We start from the raw sequence: 22468 nt of genomic DNA, 5'->3' as shown, positions 1-22468 counted from the left end.
TGTGGAAGTATTAGCCCCTGTGTGCGGAGTGTGAAAGGCTATTATCCGGATAGAGCGCCGCGGCCTTTGTGTGTGAATGAGCCGCGGACACGGCCGCGCTTTGTGCCGCATCCTCCGCAGCTGCATTTTTTTGGGCATTGCTTGATTTCATAGCTTTCTGGAAATTGCTTCTATTCACTGCGCCTGGATGGAGGAGGGGGCTCCGGGGGGCTTTCAGCAGACAATCATTTCTTTTCAATTGGAGCCGGCAAGGTTGATGAAAACACGGCCATTCACGAGTAATGATGAAATGCCGGCGGCGGCATCTGCAGCGCTCATCAGGCTTTAATGCAGCGCTCCGCAGCGGCGCTGATACCATTATCCGCTCGCTCATAATGACGCCTTTGAGAAATGCAGTCGCAACGATCTTGACGAGTGAAAGGAACTCTCAATTACGCTGCCACTTCCCAACGTGTCAGCTTGCGTCTGGCCGCTCGCTCGGATTTCTCTCCGTCGCTGTTTATTTACAGTCTACCAGTAATTACACTTACCGTGTTATTTACTGGGGGCCGGGCTCGCTGAGTGGCCCCCGATGACGACTGCTGCGCTCCGGGCTTGTAATTAGCCGCCCCTCGGAGGTGACACTTCTGTAATCACAGAGTCGATTCCTCGTTTTCACTCTCACTGTAACCGCTAATTAGTTAAGTGGGTTTTGCTTGGCCCCGCGCTCTACAGATTGGGGGGTGAGCGGTGTCGGGGTTACTGCGCCGCGCGGTTTCACCGCCATCTGCAGCGCAATGGCCATCTCCAGTGATGGCGGAGGTGACTGGGGCCGCCGGGACGCGATGGTCGCAGGGGGAGGGTTGTCGGCTAAGTGGCCGAAATGAATTGTGGTTTGGGGTGAGTGGCGGAGCATCGGGGTCACCCGTTGGGTCACTCATCAGCTGTGGGGACAAGCGGCATCCCGCACTTATCACAAGACGGGTCCCAGCACCAGGGGTCACTGACGGCCCAAAGGAGCAGGGGCCGCCGAGGATTAGGGGGACTACACCCGACTGCTGACTATGGAGAGAAGCACGATACGTTGGGCCCTGCGCGGTGCTCCCGGTGTATATCCTGGTGACGGAGCTCCGGCAACTTCTGTCCTGTAATCCAGCACTGCCCGCTAATGCTCTGCGGGTGGAGGGACGTGGATGGTGGTCGGGGCGGTGGCTCTTGGTCGGGTCGGTGGCTCTGGATCTGTTACTTTTCAGTTTCGATTTTTTTTTTTCAACAGACGAATATTAAGCAAAACATCTTCCTGTCTAGACACTCCTCAGGGGCGGGGGGTGCCAGGTCCTCCTCAGGGGCGGGGGGTGCCAGGTCCTCCTCAGGGGCGGGGGGTGCCAGGTCCTCCTCAGGGGCGGGGGGTGCCAGGTCCTCCTCAGGGGCGGGGGGTGCCAGGTCCTCCTCAGGGGCGGGGGGTGCCAGGTCCTCAGGGGCGGGGAGCGCCAGGTGCTCCTCAGGGGTGGAGGGCGCCAGGTCCTCCTCAGGGGCGGGGTGCGCCAGGTCCTCCTCTGGGGCGGGGGGGGTGCCAGGTCCTCCTCAGGGGCGAGGGGGCGCCAGGTCCTCCTCTGGGGCGGGGGGGGCGCCAGGTCCTCCTCTGGGGCGGGGGGGGTGCCAGGTCCTCCTCTGGGGCGGGGGGGGTGCCAGGTCCTCCTCTGGGGCGGGGGGGCGCCAGGTCCTCCTCTGGGGCGGGGGGGGGCGCCAGGTCCTCCTCTGGGGCGGGGGGGTGCCAGGTCCTCCTCTGGGGCGGGGGGGGGGGGGTGCCAGGTCCTCCTCTGGGGTGGGGGGGGGGGTGCCAGGTCCTCCTCAGGGGCGGGGGAGGCACCGGGTCCTTCCTTCTAAGAATACAAGCACAAATGCATAAAACAGTGCTGTTACATGTAATCACCGCCAGGAGCTTCTTACTGAGAGATTTTGTCACTCATGGATAATTGTGTAAATCATTAGATTTTTATTTTTTTTAACAAAACTTAGTCACTCAAATAATATCTCTATGTACTTCCAAACTATGGACTATAATACTGCCCCCTATGTACAAGAATATAATTACTATAATACTGCCTCCTATGTACAAGAATATAACTACTATAATACTGCACCTATGTACAAGAATATAACTACTATAATACTGCCTCCTATGTACAAGAATATAACTACTATAATACTGCACCTATGTACAAGAATATAACTACTATAATACTGCTCCTATGTACAAGAATATAACTACTATAATACTGCCCCCTATGTACAAGAATATAACTACTATAATACTGCCCCTATGTACAAGAATATAATTACTATAATACTGCCCCTATGTACAAGAATATAATTACTATAATACTGCCTCCTATGTACAAGAATATAACTACTATAATACTGCTCCTATGTACAAGAATATAACTGCTATAATACTGCTCCTATGTACAAGAATATAATTGCTATAATACTGCCCCCTATGTACAAGAATATAACTACTATAATACTGCACCTATGTACAAGAATATAACTACTATAATACTGCCCCTATGTACAAGAATATAACTACTATAATACTGCCCCTATGTACAAGAATATAACTACTATAATACTGCTCCTATGTACAAGAATATAACTACTATAATACTGTTCCTATGTACAAGAATATAACTACTATAATACTGCTCCTATGTACAAGAATATAACTACTATAATACTGCCCCTATGTACAAGAATATAACTACTATAATACTGCCCCTATGTACAAGAATATAACTACTATAATACTGCTCCTATGTACAAGAATATAACTACTATAATACTGTTCCTATGTACAAGAATATAACTACTATAATACTGCCTCCTATGTACAAGAATATAACTACTATAATACTGCCTCCTATGTACAAGAATATAATTACTATAATACTGCCCCTATGTACAAGAATATAATTACTATAACACTGCTCCTATGTACAAGAATATAACTACTATAATACTGCCCCTATATAGAAGAATATAACTACTATAATACTGCCCCTATGTACAAGAATATAACTACTATAATACTGCCCCTATGTACAAGAATATAACTACTATAATACTGCACCTATGTACAAGAATATAACTACTATAATACTGCCCCTATGTACAAGAATATAACTACTATAATACTGCACCTATGTACAAGAATATAACTACTATAATACTGCTCCTATGTACAAGAATATAACTACTATAATACTGCTCCTATGTACAAGAATATAACTACTATAATACTGTTCCTATGTACAAGAATATAACTACTATAATACTGCCTCCTATGTACAAGAATATAATTACTATAATACTGCCCCTATGTACAAGAATATAATTACTATAATACTGCCCCTATGTACAAGAATATAACTACTATAATACTGCTCCTATGTACAAGAATATAACTACTATAATACTGCCTCCTATGTACAAGAATATAATTACTATAATACTGCCCCTATGTACAAGAATATAACTACTATAATACTGCTCCTATGTACAAGAATATAACTACTATAATACTGCTCCTATGTACAAGAATATAACTACTATAACACTGCCCCTATGTACAAGAATATAATTACTATAACACTGCCCCTATGTACAAGAATATAATTACTATAATACTGCCCCTATGTACAAGAATATAATTACTATAATACTGCCCCTATGTACAAGAATATAATTACTATAATACTGCCTCCTATGTACAAGAATATAATTACTATAATACTGCCCCTATGTACAAGAATATAATTACTATAATACTGCCTCCTATGTACAAGAATATAACTACTATAATACTGCCCCTATGTACAAGAATATAACTACTATAATACTGTCCCTATGTACAAGAATATAACTACTATAATACTGCCCCCTATGTACAAGAATATAACTACTATAATACTGCCCCTATGTACAAGAATATAATTACTATAATACTGCCTCCTATGTACAAGAATATAACTACTATAATACTGCTCCTATGTACAAGAATATAACTGCTATAATACTGCCCCCTATGTACAAGAATATAACTGCTATAATACTGTTCCTATGTACAAGAAAATAACTACTATAATACTGCCTCCTATGTACAAGAATATAATTACTATAATACTGCCCCTATGTACAAGAATATAATTACTATAATACTGCCCCTATGTACAAGAATATAACTACTATAATACTGCTCCTATGTACAAGAATATAACTACTATAATACTGCTCCTATGTACAAGAATATAACTACTATAATACTGCTCCTATGTACAAGAATATAACTACTATAATACTGCCCCTATGTACAAGAATATAACTACTATAATACTGTCACCTATGTACAAGAATATAACTACTATAATACTGCTCCTATGTACAAGAATATAACTACTATAATACTGCCCCCTATGTACAAGAATATAATTACTATAATACTGCCTCCTATGTACAAGAATATAACTACTATAATACTGCACCTATGTACAAGAATATAACTACTATAATACTGCCTCCTATGTGCAAGAATATAACTACTATAATACTGCTCCTATGTGCAAGAATATAACTACTATAATACTGCCTCCTATGTACAAGAATATAACTACTATAATACTGCACCTATGTACAAGAATATAACTACTATAATACTGCCTCCTATGTACAAGAATATAACTACTATAACACTGCCCCCTATGTACAAGAATATAACTACTATAATACTGCCCCTATGTACTAGAATATAACTACTATAATACTGCCCCCTATGTACAAGAATATAATTACTATAATACTGCCTCCTATGTACAAGAATATAACTACTATAATACTGCACCTATGTACAAGAATATAACTACTATAACACTGCCTCCTATGTACAAGAATATAACTACTATAACACTGCCCCCTATGTACAAGAATATAACTACTATAATACTGCTCCTATGTACAGAATATAACTACTATAATACTGCCTCCTATGTACAAGAATATAATTACTATAATACTGCCCCTATGTACAAGAATATAATTACTATAATACTGCCCCCTATGTACAAGAATATAATTACTATAATACTGCCCCTATGTACAAGAATATAATTACTATAATACTGCCCCCTATGTACAAGAATATAATTACTATAATACTGCTCTTATGTACAAGAATATAACTACTATAATACTGCCCCTATGTACAAGAATATAACTACTATAATACTGCTCCTATGTACAAGAATATAACTACTATAATACTGCTCCTATGTACAAGAATATAACTACTATAATACTGCTCCTATGTACAAGAATATAACTACTATAATACTGCCTCCTATGTACAAGAATATAACTACTATAATACTGCTCCTATGTACAAGAATATAACTACTATAATACTGCTCCTATGTACAAGAATATAACTACTATAATACTGCTCCTATGTACAAGAATATAACTACTATAATACTGCTCCTATGTACAAGAATATAACTACTATAATACTGCCCCTATGTACAAGAATATAACTACTATAATACTGTCACCTATGTACAAGAATATAACTACTATAATACTGCTCCTATGTACAAGAATATAACTACTATAATACTGCTCCTATGTACAAGAATATAACTACTATAATACTGCCCCTATGTACAAGAATATAACTACTATAATACTGTCACCTATGTACAAGAATATAACTACTAAAATACTGCTCCTATGTACAAGAATATAACTACTATAATACTGCCCCTATGTACAAGAATATAACTACTATAATACTGCTCCTATGTACAAGAATATAATTACTATAATACTGCTCCTATGTACAAGAATATAACTACTATAATACTGCTCCTATGTACAAGAATATAACTACTATAATACTGACCTAATATAAGAATATAGTCAAGTAAATCAGGCAGCACACTGCAGCGCTAAAACATGCAAACATGAAACACGAAAATTGAACTGCATTACTGCACTAGAAATATGAAAAATGAGAGCGTTTAGCGCATAAAAATGGCCAATTTTATGTGTACCTGGTAGCCACTTTACGGCATCTCTCTTATACCAGGTCCTATGCTTGCCTTACCTCGCTGAGAATAAACGTCTCCAACTGAATGGGTACATGTGAAACCTCTTCTTAGACTAAAATTCTCTTTCTCTGTGGAGGGGTATTTGGCCATTTTTATGCGCTAAACGCTCTCATTTTTCATATTTCTAGTGCAGTAATGCAGTTCAATTTTCGTGTTTCATGTTTGCATGTTTTAGCGCTGCAGTGTGCTGCCTTATTTATGTATACGAGTTGGCGACTCTAGGTTCAGCACCTGTTCACACTTAGTCTATGTTTGGATGTGCAGATCAGGTTTTTGAAATGTATTCTTTAGCCTTCTGATCGTGCACTCCGCCTCCTAGCTTCAGGTGTTTTAATTACAGCAGGTCCAATACCCCTCCACAGAGAGAGAGAATTTTAGTCTAGGAAGAGGTCTCACATGTACCCATTCAGATGGAGACGTTTATTCTCAGCGAGGTAAGGCAAGCGTAGGACCTGGTATAAGAGAGATGCCGTAAAGGGGCTACCAGGTACACATAAAATTGGCCATTTTTATGGGCTAAACGCTCTCATTTTTCATATTTCTAGTGCAGTAATGCAGTTCAATTTTCGTGTTTCATGTTTGCATGTTTTTAGCGCTGCAGTGTGCTGCCTGATTTACTTGACTGTATACGAGTTGGCGACTCTAGGTTCAGCACCTGTTCACACTCAGTCTATGGATGTGACGGTCAGGTTTTTGAAATGGCCCTATGTCTGATATGTGGGCAGTGTATTGCTGCGGTGTTTCGGGTACGATGTGACGGCTTTTTCTCTCCTGCAGTTTCGCACTTGGTCATCGAGGAGGTCAGCGTCATGCAGAACAGTCTGGAGATTGAGAAGACGTGTCGGGAGAGCGCCGAGGCCTTGGCAGTAAAGGTGACGATGTCTTGTCCTCTGGTTGTTCTGGGGTCTGTGTTTCGCCCTCCTGCTGCTTTGAGATCTGCTAATCATCAGTAGTAACAAGGGCCTGACCTTTGCTCGGTGTAATAAGATGATTGTCTGCAGCGGTGTCTGCTTCTCATCTCCAGGCTTAAGGTTTATGCATTTTCCTGGAGATGTCTTTTGCATGTGTTCGCTCACATCTGTCTCCGGTTTCGGAATAGTCGGCCCTCAGAGGAAAGTGTCCTGGTTTCTCATTGAACGACACGCAAACCAGCAATGTCTGCAGGTGTCGGTCTGCACTGTTCATTCTGTTCATGAACCAGGAGGCTTAGGATGAACAGGCTGCAGTTAGATCAGTGAATTGTGGGAAGATGTAGGTGACTAAATAATATGCAGCCAGTAATAGTGCAGGATCTCGGGAGTCTGCACCTTGTGTGAGGCAAGGAAACACGGCAGGCCGTGTCTGTAAGGAGGGAGGGGATCCTGGGAGGCCGCGTCTGTAAGGAGCGAGGGGATCCTGGGAGGCTGCGTCTGTAAGGAGCGAGGGGATCCTGGGAGGCTGCGTCTGTAAGGAGGGAGAGGATCCTGGGAGGCTGCGTCTGTAAGGAGGGAGGGGATCCTGGGAGGCTGCGTCTGTAAGGAGCGAGGGGATCCTGGGAGGCTGCGTCTGTAAGGAGCGAGGGGATCCTGGGAGGCCGCGTCTGTAAGGAGCGAGGGGATCCTGGGAGGCTGCGTCTGTAAGGAGGGAGAGGATCCTGGGAGGCTGCGTCTGTAAGGAGGGAGAGGATCCTGGGAGGCCGCGTCTGTAAGGAGGGAGAGGATCCTGGGAGGCTGCGTCTGTAAGGAGGGAGAGGATCCTGGGAGGCTGCGTCTGTAAGGAGCGAGGGGATCCTGGGAGGCCGCGTCTGTAAGGAGGGAGGGGATACTGGGAGGCCGCGTCTGTAAGGAGGGAGGGGATACTGGGAGGCCGCGTCTGTAAGGAGGGAGAGGATCCTGGGAGGCCGCGTCTGTAAGGAGCGAGGGGATCCTGGGAGGCCGCGTCTGTAAGGAGCGAGGGGATCCTGGGAGGCCGCGTCTGTAAGGAGGGAGGGGATCCTGGGAGGCCGTGTCTGTAAGGAGGGAGAGGATCCTGGGAGGCCGCGTCTGTAAGGAGGGAGAGGATCCTGGGAGGCCGTGTCTGTAAGGAGGGAGGGGATCCTGGGAGGCCGCGTCTGTAAGGAGGGAGGGGATCCTGGGAGGCCGCGTCTGTAAGGAGGGAGGGGATCCTGGGAGGCCGCGTCTGTAAGGAGGGAGGGGATACTGGGAGGCCGCGTCTGTAAGGAGGGAGGGGATCCTGGGAGGCCGGGTCTGTAAGGAGGGAGGGGATCCTGGGAGGCCGCGTCTGTAAGGAGGGAGGGGATCCTGGGAGGCCGGGTCTGTAAGGAGGGAGGGGATACTGGGAGGCCGCGTCTGTAAGGAGGGAGGGGATACTGGGAGGCCGCGTCTGTAAGGAGGGAGGGGATCCCGTGAGGCTGCGTCTGTAAGGAGGGAGGGGATCCTGGGAGGCCGCGTCTGTAAGGAGGGAGGGGATCCTGGGAGGCCGCGTCTGTAAGGAGGGAGGGGATCCTGGGAGGCTGCGTCTGTAAGGAGGGAGGGGATCCCGTGAGGCTGCGTCTGTAAGGAGGGAGGGGATCCTGGGAGGCCGCGTCTGTAAGGAGGGAGGGGATCCTGGGAGGCTGCGTCTGTAAGGAGCGAGGGGATCCTGGGAGGCCGGGTCTGTAAGGAGGGAGGGGATCCTGGGAGGCCGCGTCTGTAAGGAGGGAGGGGATCCTGGGAGGCCGGGTCTGTAAGGAGGGAGGGGATCCTGGGAGGCCGCGTCTGTAAGGAGCGAGGGGATCCTGGGAGGCCGCGTCTGTAAGGAGCGAGGGGATCCTGGGAGGCCGCGTCTGTAAGGAGGGAGGGGATCCTGGGAGGCCGCGTCTGTAAGGAGGGAGGGGATCCTGGGAGGCCGCGTCTGTAAGGAGGGAGGGGATCCTGGGAGGCCGCGTCTGTAAGGAGGGAGGGGATCCTGGGAGGCCGCGTCTGTAAGGAGGGAGGGGATCCTGGGAGGCCGCGTCTGTAAGGAGGGAGGGGATCCTGGGAGGCTGCGTCTGTAAGGAGGGAGGGGATCCTGGGAGGCTGCGTCTGTAAGGAGGGAGGGGATCCTGGGAGGCCGCGTCTGTAAGGAGGGAGGGGATCCTGGGAGGCCGCGTCTGTAAGGAGGGAGGGGATCCTGGGAGGCCGCGTCTGTAAGGAGGGAGGGGATCCTGGGAGGCGCTCAGACTGACGCCCACATACATGACGAACAAAAGGGAAACAATGTTGTGACTTTCAGGCTCCATATCGCGTCATCCACTGCTGCTCCGAGCATGAGACCACCATCATTTTATAGACAATTATCTTGGTTATCTCATATGTAAATTTGATTTGCATCTATTTAGCATATCATTAGTTATGCAGATTTTTGTCTTGTCACTGCATTGTTGCTATTTTGCTCCCTGTCAGCAGTGGGGATAATAAAATTTATATATTTTACTCTAAAAGGTAGGCAGTGTTTACAACCGTATAAAAAGATATTATAAAAGGAGACAAGTATCATATTTTACAGACAATTGCAAAAATAACAACAGGCATTAAAGGTGAAAATCAACTTACAGTTCTTTTATATCATTCAGTGGTACGCCATGTGGTGGCGGGGGAGGGGACCTTCCCAAAATCATCAGGTCAGATTGCACAGCCTGTCGTAGCTGAATCCCCCAGCAAATGACCCCCCCCCCTTGTCTGAGCTTCTGAGTTTTATACCTTTACCCAAAACTAAAGGTCCCCTCCCCCTGGATGACCTCACGGGGTGGGCAGAACTATGGAATGCACTCCCCTTTTCGCAAAGACTGAAACCTTATTAATTCCATAACTCTGGGTGGAAACCTCGCCGAGCGATGGCGGGACCATCATCATTCTGGTTTTGATATTCATTTTCTATTAAGTCTAAACATGGAGTGCAAGTATGATCTGGTTAAGCAGAAATCCATTTCTGTGATTGTGCTGGTTCTGGACCCTAGAAAACTCACTGGCTGGTAGTTCTACTGAGGCACATGCCAAAGATGTATTTGTCCCACTTCTATCATTAATCGGTGCTAAGATATTTACGTTTGCAAGGACAAACGTTTTTTTTCCATGTGTTTCTACTTTGTACTTTCAGTTTAGGGCCATAAACTACTCAGGGAGGGCTGCTGGCATGCTGGTCTCACATTACAGCTGCATAGCAGAGGAGAGAGAGAGGGGAGTGAAATCGCACACAGGCACATGCAGGAAGAGGAAACTGCAGCTGAGAGCCCTGTATGTGTAATTGAAATAAAAAGAAATTCTTCATATTTCCTGACACTCCTTGTCACGGATCCCAGGGAGGATACCTTTATCATCCCCACCACTCACACCAATAAGTCATGAACCGGGGTTGTTTGGTTGCCCAGTTCTTTCTGAAGGAGATTTATCTATATCCCACTTCCCAGTCCCGGTTTGGAACTTGCAGCTCTCTGGCGCCCTCTTACCCTCAGGTCAGACAGGGCACTGCACCTAGGATAATTAGTCGCCAGAAAGACTGCCTTACTTTGTACTGGCTAATGGGCACGATGCAGTGAGGGTGATATAAATACTCCCACTCAGGCGGGAACAATAATTATCAACACCGTCAGTCGCTACAAAGCCTCCCAAATGCATAGGACAAATCCGCTGCCAGAGCTCCGATTTCTTAATTGATAACGGGTCCGGAGCCAACCCAGATTAGTAGTGTAATTCACTTCAGAGGACGTGACAGTACGTTATAGAGCAAGGAGAGGCAAAGGTAGTAATTTTATATACTTTACTCCAAAAAAAGGTAGGCAGTGTTTACAAAAGGGTAAAAAGATATTCTAAAATGAGACGATTATTTATATACAGACGATTACAAATAAAAAGGGATTAAAGTTGAAAAAAACACTTACGGTTCTTTCATATCATTTATGCGGTAGCGGGGGAGGGGGCCTTCCCCACTTATCTTCAGGTCAGATTGCACAGCCTGTCGTAGCTGAATCCCCCGCCAAAAGACCCCCTTTGTCTGGGCCTCTGAGTTTTATACCTCTGCTCAAAACTAAGGGTCTCTCCCCCTGGATGACCTCATGGGGTGGGCAGCGCTATGAATGCACTCCTCTTTCTTGAGTATATGAAAAACCATCATCCCGCATATCTTGTCGTATGAACCTCGTAGAAAGAGGACACCATGATCATGATGCTCCCCACGTCATGGGGGTTCCTTTAAGTGTAAACATGAGGTAGATTTATGACCCACTTAAACTGCAATCCGTCTCTCAGTCCCTGAAAGGCACTGCTCTCAGAAAACGCACCGGCGTGTAGCCCTATTCTCACACATCCCAAATGTATAACTTTCATATCTTTCATATGTCACTGTTTGGGGTCCAGTTATGCCTTACTATTAAGTCTCTACAGGAACAAAAGAGCACATGGGACTATGTCTGCCTTTCCCAGCTTAAAGCCATAAAGTGCTCAATGAAGGTTGCTGGCACGCTGGTCTCACATTACAGCTGTATAGCAGGGGGGAGGGGAAAAGGTGAAATCGCACACAGGCACATGCAGGCAGAGGAAACTGCAGCTGAGAGCCCTGTATGTGTAATTGAAGTAATAAGAAATTCTTCCTATTTCCTGACACTCCTAAAAATCAAAATGTTAACTTTTATTATTGTTAGTATTTTGTAAGTCCTTCTTTGGTTTTCAACACTTCCTGAATCCTTCTGGACATGCCATGGATCAGATTCAAACATGAGTCTCCCGAAATGTGATCTCCGCTCTTTTCTACATGTTCCCACAGTTGGTGCACACTGGTCGCCTGACTTGGGTTTATATACTGCTTCTTCTCTACCCAGTAGTGTTAGATTGGGTGAGGTCTGGAGACTGGCGGCCAATCCAGGACCTCTTGTTCATTGTCATTGAACCATTTCTTCTGCAATGCTTCGTGTTGTAGTCCTGTTGGGTCACTATGTCGTCCTTTTCATACCCACAGTACTTGGGGGTACAAAGTAACTCATCTTGTACGATTCTCACATGTACCTCAGCATTGAGTCCACCATCCTTCCTGGTCAAGTATCCAACGCCTTTAGCTGTGAAACAATCCCATATCATCAGGCTTCATTCACCGAACTTGACAGTTCCTTCAATTACTCAATTCGTTAGCCCCTTGTTTCTTCCAGACCCATTTGCACCTTTCAGAACATTGTTACCCTTTTTTATCCCCCCTTGATGAGCTCATGTGGGGGCTGGCTGTGCATTGTGCTGGGTCTGCTGGAGTTTTATGTCCTTCCTCAACTTAGAGGATATCTTTGACCCCTCCCTCCTCCCGAAGGTCCCATGCAGAAGATATTGTTATATTTTTTTTATTGTGCTTTAACCATTACATAGAGATCAAACATGAGCTGGTTCGCATCATCTGTCGGATCATTATTAAGTTGGAGGGGTTCTAGTGGCCCCACAGCAATGTGAGTGAATGCGCCACATCCGTCCCATCACTACGAGGTCAAAAATGTATCTCCCATAATTATCGGATCTATGCAAACCCCAACATACCTATCCTAGGAAGCCATTCTTCTCCTCCCTTTCCTAGGAAGCCATTCTTCTCCTTTTTTTCCTAGGAAGCCATTCTTCTCCTCTCTTTCCTAGGAAGCCATTCTTCTCCTCTCTTTCTGGGAGATCCATTCTTATCCTCCCTTTCTTGGGAAGCCATTCTTCTCCTCCCTTTTTTGGAGGAATCCATTCTTCTCCTCCCTTTCCTGGGAAGCAATTCTTCTCCTCCCTTTCTTGGGGATCCATTCTCCTCCCTTTCCTAGGAAGCAATTCTTCTCCTCCCTTTACTGGGAAGCCATTCTTCTCCTCCCTTTACTGGGAAGCCATTCTTCTCCTCCCTTTCCCGGGGAGCCATTCTTCTCTTCGCTTTCCTGGGGAGCCATTCTTCTCTTCCCTTTTCTGGGAAGCCATTCTTCTTTGCCCTTTCCCGTGGAGCCATTCTTCTCCTCCCTTTCCCGGGGAGCCATTCTTCTCCTCCCTTTCCTGGGGAGCCATTCTTCTCTTCCCTTTTCTGGGAAGCCATTCTTCTTTGCCTTTTCCCATGGAGTCATTCTTCTCCCTTTCCATGGAAGCCATTCTTCTCGTACTATGTGTAAACAGATCTCGGCCTCGTTGTCTGTTTTCCCCAGCTGATATAGTGATTTAATTGCCTGTCCAAGGCTGGAGGTCTGTGCTTCAAAGGTTCTTTTAATTAGTGTATCTCTCCCTTCCCCAAATGTTCAATGTGAGGCTTACTTCAAAATGAGTTGAAGTGTCAGTTCTTCTTCAGTTCGAAGTAATTTCCCCATATATTTAGTGTGAAGAGGTCATGTCTTATGGTTGTCATTGGTCCCTATGACAGTACACAGTGCTCAGCATAAATCAGTACACCCCCTTTGACAAGTAACATTGGAATCAATATCTCACTGGACACAAGAAGTTTCCACTTTCTGACCGTTCTGAATTTCATAGAACATTTCCCCCGTGCCAGGACAGTGAGGTTATAATAAAACTCTCTGTAAAAGCTGCAGTTTTACTCCAATTAGATGGTGTAGAAATGAGTACACCCCCATCACTAACTCCTCCATTTAGTATTGTGTGTGTGACCTCCATGATGTGTGAGGAGGCACCGAGGCTGCGAGGTCTGGAAGGAGTGAGGTGGCGACATATTACATCGAAGATGGCAAATTATAGTAGAAATGTAATTCTCGGTTATTAATCTACAGAGAAAACTGTGCGAAAATTCTTTAAAAACAACTTTATCTGTAGATACTCAATAAAGTGACAATACAATAAATTACAAATGAAGCGTAAGCTACAAGCGACTCGTGCTCACTGCCTGAGAAGGCGCCAGAGACTGAGGTCTTCCCATAGTCTGAGATCCTGACTGCGCCTCGTCACCCCCTGATCTCCCAGGATCACATAATGCCTGTATACACGCTATGGAGACTTCACTATATGGATCTACTTATCTGTGGATCTACTTATCTATGGATCTACTTATGATATGTGGATCTAATTGTATATGGATCTACTTAGGATCTATGGATCTACTTATAGATGGATCTACTTATATCATATTAAGGATCTAGTTCCGATATGTGGATCTACGTCTTATATGTGGAACTACTTATATATGGACCTACTTATGATATCCTATTAGATCCGTATGCACAGGTTGATTGACCCCCGTTGATTACATATTTTGTCTAGGATAGGTTTATGTGCGAGCTTCTGTTGATGGATGTGTGTAATAAAATATATATATATATATATTATGTATGTATGCTACTATATTTGTTTCTATATTATTTCTATATTACCGCCCCTTTCTTCTTGCCTGGTGTAATAGCAGCCTCTGTTGATGGATGTGTGAAGTCCGTGTTTGGTGTCCGTGCCCCAGTTTTAGTTTGTGCATACTTCCCATCCAGTCTCCAAGACTGTGGTTTCCAGTCCCTGAGTTCCCTTTAATACGGCTTTCAGTGCCACTGTTTACTGGCTGATTCTCCTGGACATCTCCTGTCTGCCTGCGGCTTCCATGGTTTTCAGACTGTACAGTTACTTTGGAGTTCTGTCTGTTACTTGTTCCTGGTATTCTAGTAACTGGTGTCCGGCAGTTTCCACAATGTCTCTAGCTTCCATGAGGTTTAGATGTTCTTGTTAATCCAGAGTTTTATTTGCTGCCTGACTGCAGTCTACATGATGCCTCCTGTACGCCTGTCTTCAGTGTCTCTACAATCTGCCCGCTGTCTTCAGTATCTCTACAATCTGCCCGCCGTCTTCAGTATCTTTACAATCGGCCTGCTGTCTTCAGTGTCTCTACAATCAGCCCGCCGTCTTCAGTATCTCTACAATCTGCCGTTTTCAGTGTCTCTACAATCTGCCCGCCGTCTTCAGTATCTCTACAATCTGCTCGCCGTCTTCAGTATCTCTACAATCTGCCCGCCGTCTTCAGTATCTTTACAATCTGCCGTTTTCAGTGTCTCTACAATCTGCCCGCCGTCTTCAGTATCTTTACAATCTGCCCGCCGTCTTCAGTATCTCTACAATCTTCCCGCCGTCTTCAGTATCTCTACAATCTGCCTGCCGTCTTCAGTATCTCTACAATCTGCCCGCTCTCTACAGTATCTCTACAATCTGCCCGCCGTCTTCAGTATCTCTACAATCTGCCCGCTCTCTACAGTATCTCTACAATCTGCCCGCCGTCTTCAGTATCTCTACAATCTGCTCGCCGTCTTCAGTATCTTTACAATCTGCCCGCCGTCTTCAGTATCTCTACAATCTGCTCGCCGTCTTCAGTATCTCTACAATCTGCCCGCCGTCTTCAGTATCTCTACAATCTGCCGTTTTCAGTGTCTCTACAATCTGCCCGCCGTCTTCAGTATCTTTACAATCCGCCCACCGTCTTCAGTATCTCTACAATCTGCCCGCCGTCTTCAGTATCTTTACAATCTGCCCGCCGTCTTCAGTATCTCTACAATCTGCCCGCCGTCTTCAGTATCTTTACAATCTGCCCGCCGTTTTCAGTGTCTCTACAATCTGCCCGCCGTCTTCAGTATCTTTACAATCTGCCCGCCGTCTTCAGTATCTCTACAATCTTCCCGCCGTCTTCAGTATCTCTACAATCTGCCTGCCGTCTTCAGTATCTCTACAATCTGCCCGCTCTCTACAGTATCTCTACAATCTGCCCGCCGTCTTCAGTATCTCTACAATCTGCCCGCTCTCTACAGTATCTCTACAATCTGCCCGCCGTCTTCAGTATCTCTACAATCTGCTCGCCGTCTTCAGTATCTTTACAATCTGCCCGCCGTCTTCAGTATCTCTACAATCTGCTCGCCGTCTTCAGTATCTCTACAATCTGCCCGCCGTCTTCAGTATCTCTACAATCTGCCGTTTTCAGTGTCTCTACAATCTGCCCGCCGTCTTCAGTATCTTTACAATCCGCCCACCGTCTTCAGTATCTCTACAATCTGCCCGCCGTCTTCAGTATCTTTACAATCTGCCCGCCGTCTTCAGTATCTCTACAATCTGCCCGCCGTCTTCAGTATCTCTACAATCTGCCGTTTTCAGTGTCTCTACAATCTGCCCGCCGTCTTCAGTATCTTTACAATCTGCCCGCCGTCTTCAGTATCTCTACAATCTGCCCGCCGTCTTCAGTATCTCTACAATCTGCCCGCCGTCTTCAGTATCTCTACAATCTGCCCGCCGTCTTCAGTATCTTTACAATCTGCCCGCCGTCTTCAGTATCTTTACAATCTGCCCGCCGTCTTCAGTATCTCTACAATCTTCCCGCCGTCTTCAGTATCTCTACAATCTGCCTGCTGTCTTCAGTATCTCTACAATCTGCCCGCTCTCTACAGTATCTCTACAATCTGCCCGCCGTCTTCAGTATCTCTACAATCTGCCTGCCGTCTTCAGTATCTCTACAATCTGCCCGCCGTCTTCAGTATCTCTACAATCTGCCTGCAGTCTTCAGTATCTCTACAATCTGCCCGCCATCTTCAGTATCTCTACAATCTGCCCGCCGTCTTCAGTATCTCTACAATCTGCCCGCCGTCTTCAGTGTCTCTACAATCTGCCGTCTTCAGTATCTCTACAATCTGCCCGCCGTCTTCAGTATCTCTACAATCTGCCCGCCGTCTTCAGTATCTCTACAATCTGCCTGCCGTCTTCAGTATCTCTACAATCTGCCTGCCGTCTTCAGTGTCTCTACAATCTGCCGTCTTCAGTGTCTCTACAATCTGCCCGCCGTCTTCAGTATCTCTCCAATCTGCCCGTTGTCTTCAGTATCTCTCCAATCTGCCCGCTGTCTTCAGTATCTCTACAATCTGCCCGCCGTCTTCAGTATCTCTACAATCTGCCCGCCGTCTTCAGTATCTCTCCAATCTGCCTGCCGTCTTCAGTGTCTCTACAATCTGCCTGCCGTCTTCAGTATCTCTACAATCTGCCCGCCGTCTTCAGTGTCTCTACAATCTGCCGTCTTCAGTATCTCTACAATCTGCCTGCTGTCTTCAGTGTCTCTACAATCTGCCCGCCGTCTTCAGTGTCTCTACAAACTTTTTCGTGTCTTCTATCCGTATCCTGCCCCATAGCTCGTTTGCCAACCCATACCTTGAACCCGGACCTTGGGCTTAGATGATTTACCTTTCTCTGACACCAGCGACTCGTGTCCTCACGTAAGGGGATGACCCCCACCATGTCTCACTGTAGGCTGCGTGCAGTTTTCTTTGTCCTCCTCTCCATTGTGACGCCATTTCTTTAGATCTCATCCTTCCAGAGTCCCATACTTTCCAGCCTGGGCCCCGGCACATTGTAAGCGTCTTTTATGAGCATGACTTTTGGAGTGGATCCTCTGTGGACTCCCCCATGCTGTTGTTCCTCTGCAGTGCGCACCGGATTGTGTGCCCCGGTTCGGCTTTCTGGTTTAGATGACTGCGCGGATCTTATATGTGAATTTTCTTCCCATCTCATCAGAACACACTCCTGTTTCGGTGGTGACTTCTTGGTCACCTGAACTTTGCTGTGAGATGCTGCAGCTCCATCTATCTTACAATTTCTATCACTTTTGCTCCACTTTCTGACTGATCAGTGAGGCTTTATGATCTTCTTGTAGCCGTCACATTTTTTTTGTCTTGTGACATTTCTCTTCCATGTGGTGCCATTGCTGCCAGCATGTAATGGGGTTTTCTGTGTATCTGCCTCCTAAATACGCCCGTTGTCTGGACACCGGTGTAATCAAGGTTTACACTGAGCTGAGGGGATTTCTTGGAAATTAACATTTTATAGCCTAAAGTTTAGCTTTGCCTCTAAGACTTTCATTGGGGTGTACTCATTTTTGAAACATGGTCCTGAATGAATTCGTTAGGAAAGTTACTTTTTTGGGTGCAGAATAACAAATCTTGTTTGCACTCAGTGGCCGAGATTTGTGCATCGTTCTGCCGTGCGATGTCCTGTAGAAAATGTGAATTCTGAAAGGATACTAAGGATTTTCTGACCAATCTGCTGGGGTGTACTCATTTATGCTGAACACTTATATATGACTGGGGCCGCCTGTGCCAGTGTGAGGAGTCACACAAGACGGGTGTGAACAGTCCTGCTGATCTCCGGCAGGGTGACGGACCACCTGAGAGACCATGTCTGGTGGATTGAGCCTTCAGGGAGCAGGTTCTCTGATAGTCCAGTTCCTCGGCTTCCAAGGATTCCAGATTACTGGACTTGTTCAGTTTCCGGCCTCTAGGCCCGGTTTCCGCTATCTCAGTTGCACTGTTGGAATAGCCGCATTGTCCAGGAGGGCAGACAGGAAATCTGAGCCCCCCTCAGTGATGAAGAGGTTAACCTGGACTCAGAGTGGCGGTCTATCATCAGAGCCGCGGCCCCGTCCGTGCTCGTGTGAACAACTATTTCTCTGGACTTGCTGCAATTCTGGGCGCTTTCTGCCATTGTTCTGCGCCACTTATTTCCCCGAGAGGAAATGTCTCCCAAGAGACGAGCTCCGAGCGGCTGCCGGCTACAGAGCAGTCGCCTTGTGGCCGCTCATCAGTTGAGGCGTGATTGTGTGCGGCAGTAACGAGGGGGAGGGCAGGCGGACCTTGCTGATTGCCAGCGTCTGATGGATTGCCCAGGATGTCATTTTCTCGGCGCGGTCTCATCAGCCGTATTATTGCTGTCATTACTGGAGATGTTTTCATGTTTTCCTCCGGTGTGAAGCGCGTCGCGGTCTCTTCATCGCACAACAGATTACAGCAATTTTCTGCCAAATTTCATTACGTTCTGGTGCTGCGGCTGAAATCGCGGCACTTTTATAAACCTTTCTCATGTCCCTGTACATTAGCGCCGCGCTCCTTATCACCCTTTGTTGACCCCAGGAGTAGAATTCCTATAGATGTGGTCGGGAACGGCGCGACTGACGTCTGACTGCAGGTGAAACCTGACGTGTCCCGCTGAGCCCCAGGCAGGGAAGAGGGTTCTGCTTCCTCTGGACACTCAGAGCTGTGTGGTTCAGTCTCTGCAGTAAATTGAGCATTTCCACAATGCAGTTCTGATCTGCAGGTCGTCGTTGTGATCTGCAGGTCGTCGTTGTGATCTGCAGGTCGTCGTTGTGATCTGCAGGTCGTCGTTGTGATCTGCAGGTCGTCGTTGTGATCTGCAGGTCGTCGTTGTGATCTGCAGGTCGTCGTTGTGATCTGCAGGTCGTCGTTGTGATCTGCAGGTCGTCGTTGTGATCTGCAGGTCGTCGTTGTGGCACTGTGCTCGTATAACTGCGCTCTGCAGGCCCCTCGTTTCACTACAACTGACTTGTATTAAGCATCGTAGTAGAACACGTCTGCCCCTTGTGAGCAGGAAACCCTCATTGTCCCGCGTGACTTCCACTTGTTGACTGCCCTCCTCTTTATTCGGCCCACTGCCCCCTCTTTATTCAGCCCACTGCCCCCTCTTTATTCTTCTGACTTTTTCCCCTCTTTATTCTTGCATACCCCTATTAGCGCTGTGATAATAGACCTGGCGGTGTGAGTGGCCCGGACGCTGTTGGCTCTTGTTGCTGGTGGTAGATTCCGTATATTGATTTTTCATGTCTGGCTGGTGCCGATGTCTGGCTGATGTCCGGCCGGTGCCAGTGTCTGGCTGATGTCCGGCCGGTGCTGGTGTCGTGCCGATGTCTGGCCGGTGCAGGTGTCTGGCTGATGTCCGGCCGGTGCCAGTGTCTGGCTGATGTCCGGCCGGTGCCAGTGTCTGGCTGATGTCCGGCCGGTGCCAGTGTCTGGCTGATGTCCGGCCGGTGCCAGTGTCTGGCTGATGTCCGGCCGGTGCCAGTGTCTGGCTGATGTCCGGCCGGTGCCAGTGTCTGGCTGATGTCTGGCCGGTGCAGGTGTCTGGCTGATGTCCGGCCGGTGCAGGTGTCTGGCTGATGTCCGGCCGGTGCAGGTGTCTGGCTGATGTCCGGCCGGTGCCAGTGTCTGGCTGATGTCCGGCCGGTGCAGGTGTCTGGCTGATGTCCGGCCGGTGCCGGTGTCTGGCTGATGTCCGGCCGGTGCCAGTGTCTGGCTGATGTCCGGCCGGTGCCAGTGTCTGGCTGATGTCCGGCCGGTGCAGGTGTCTGGCTGATGTCCGGCCGGTGCCAGTGTCTGGCTGATGTCCGGCCGGTGCAGGTGTCTGGCTGATGTCCGGCCGGTGCCGGTGTCTGGCTGATGTCCGGCCGGTGCCGGTGTCTGGCTGATGTCCGGCCGGTGCAGGTGTCTGGCTGATGTCCGGCCGGTGCCAGTGTCTGGCTGATGTCCGGCCGGTGCCAGTGTCTGGCTGATGTCCGGCCGGTGCCAGTGTCTGGCCGATGTCCGGCCGGTGCTGGTGTCTGGCCGATGTCTGGCCGGTGCCGATGTCTGGCTGATGTCTGGCCGGTGCCGGTGTCTGGCCGATGTCTGGCCGGTGCCGATGTCTGTCTGTTGTCTGGCCGGTGCCGGTGTCTGGCTGATGTCTGGCCGGTGCCGGTGTCTGGCCGATGTCTGGCCGGTGCCAATGTCTGTCTGTTGTCTGGCCGGTGCCAATGTCTGTCTGTTGTCTGGCCGGTGCCGGTGTCTGGCCGATGTCGTGCCGATGTCCGGCCGGTGCCGATGTCTGGCCGATGTCCGACTGGTGCCGATGTCTGGCCGGTGCCGATGTCTGGCCGATGTCCGACTGGTGCCGATGTCTGGCCGGTGCCGATGTCTGGCCGATGTCCGACTGGTGCCGATGTCTGGCCGGTGCCGATGTCTGGCCGATGTCCGACTGGTGCCGATGTCTGGCCGGTGCCGATGTCTGGCCGATGTCCGACTGGTGCCGATGTCTGGCCAGTGCCGATGTCTGGCCGGTGCCGGTGTCTGGCCGATGTCCGTCTGACGCCGCCGATGTCCGTCTGACGCCGCGCCTGCTTCGTGCTCCGGATCGTTTGCTCTCTATTATATCCACATATATGTATACACGTGTGAATACTTCTACACGGCACGTGTACAGCCTGGGGCACGTCCCTGTGCAGCTGTGATGATGCGAGTACCACCGCACATGCGCAGGTCTGATCAGGGACGCGGTGCGTTTCATGGTGGCGGTGCCGTTATTCTCGGCGGTGTGACGCCGCAGCCAGTCTTGTGCAGAGCCCTCCTGGGAAGAAGCTCTGCGCGCAGCAAGCACAATATTCGCCATCAGCGGCGCCTCGTCTGTATTTATGTACACGTGTGGCGATTTCTGCACTCGCACACTGCAGTAAAAAGTCAGCGAGACCTGAGCATAGGATCCACCGCTCGCTGAGTGCATTCATTAGTAGTTGACTCCCGCTAATCCCCCCGATATCCTGCGCTGCCCGCAGCACGGGCCGGTCAATGTCTCCTCAGACTCTGAGGCCGTGGGCGGACGTCGTCACAGCTAGAGAATGTGACGGTCGCCCACTCGTGGGGGGTTATGGACCAGCGGGGGGTGCTGCACGCACTGCAGGCCGACCTCCATACATAGAGCTGGAGTATTGGGGAGACCTCAGGAGGAGAAGAGACCCCTCTGCACTCCGGGCACAGTGCTGCCTTTGTGGTCGCTGACCCCGGTGGTCCCGCACAGAGTCTCATGGCTTCTTCTGTGTTTCCTCCTCTGATAGTTAAACAAGGAGAACAAGAACCTGAAGAGGATTAGCATGATGTACATGGCCAAGCTGGGGCCGGAAACCGTCAGCAAGGAGATCAGCCTGGAGCCCGACCCCGAGGAAGACGGAGGCTGCACTAACCTGGACTGTCAGCACAAGCTGAAAGGTAGAGGCATCGGCGGTCATTATAAGGCAGGAGGGGGCTGGTCGGGGGCAGTCAGCGGACCCCGGAGTGTGATATACAGGGGGCTGTCAGCAGTCACTATAAGGCAGGAGGGGGCTGGTCGGGGCGGTCAGCGGACCCCGGGGTGTGATATACAGGGGGCTGTCAGCAGTCATTATAAGGCAGGAGGGGGCTGGTCGGGGGCGGTCAGCGGACCCCGGAGTGTGATATACAGGGGGCTGTCAGCAGTCACTATAAGGCAGGAGGGGGCTGGTCGGGGCGGTCAGCGGACCCCGGGGTGTGATATACAGGGGGCTGTCAGCAGTCACTATAAGGCAGGAGGGGGCTGGTCGGGGGCGGTCAGCGGACCCCAGGGTGTGATATACAGGGGGCTGTCAGCAGTCATTATAAGGCAGGAGGGGGCTGGTCGGGGGCGGTCAGCGAACCCCGGGGTGTGATATTCAGGGGGCTGTCAGCAGTCACTAAAAGGCAGGAGGGGGCTGTCAGCGGACCCCGGGGTGTAATATACAGGGCTGTCAGCAGTCACTATAAGGCAGGAGGGGGCTGGTCGGGGGTGGTCAGC

The 22468-nt window shown here is 48.6% G+C and overlaps 1 protein-coding gene across 5 annotated transcripts in view; it reads left to right on the top strand.

Annotated features, from left to right (window-relative positions):
- Positions 1-22468, top strand: part of SHTN1 (shootin 1) — a 77726-nt gene that overhangs the window by 12325 nt on the left and 42933 nt on the right. For all 5 annotated transcript variants that reach the window (XM_069754395.1, XM_069754393.1, XM_069754394.1 and 2 more), the window contains 2 exons: positions 6918-7012; positions 21738-21888. In XM_069754395.1, the coding sequence (XP_069610496.1) occupies positions 6918-7012; positions 21738-21888 (246 nt within the window). The remainder of the gene's footprint in view (positions 1-6917; positions 7013-21737; positions 21889-22468) is intronic.

This window comes from Ranitomeya imitator, chromosome 2 (assembly GCF_032444005.1).
Source record: "Ranitomeya imitator isolate aRanImi1 chromosome 2, aRanImi1.pri, whole genome shotgun sequence".
Classification (NCBI taxonomy): Eukaryota; Metazoa; Chordata; class Amphibia; order Anura; family Dendrobatidae; genus Ranitomeya; species Ranitomeya imitator.
Note: the sequence above shows the minus strand (reverse complement) of the source record. Positions and strands in the feature narration are given on the sequence as shown.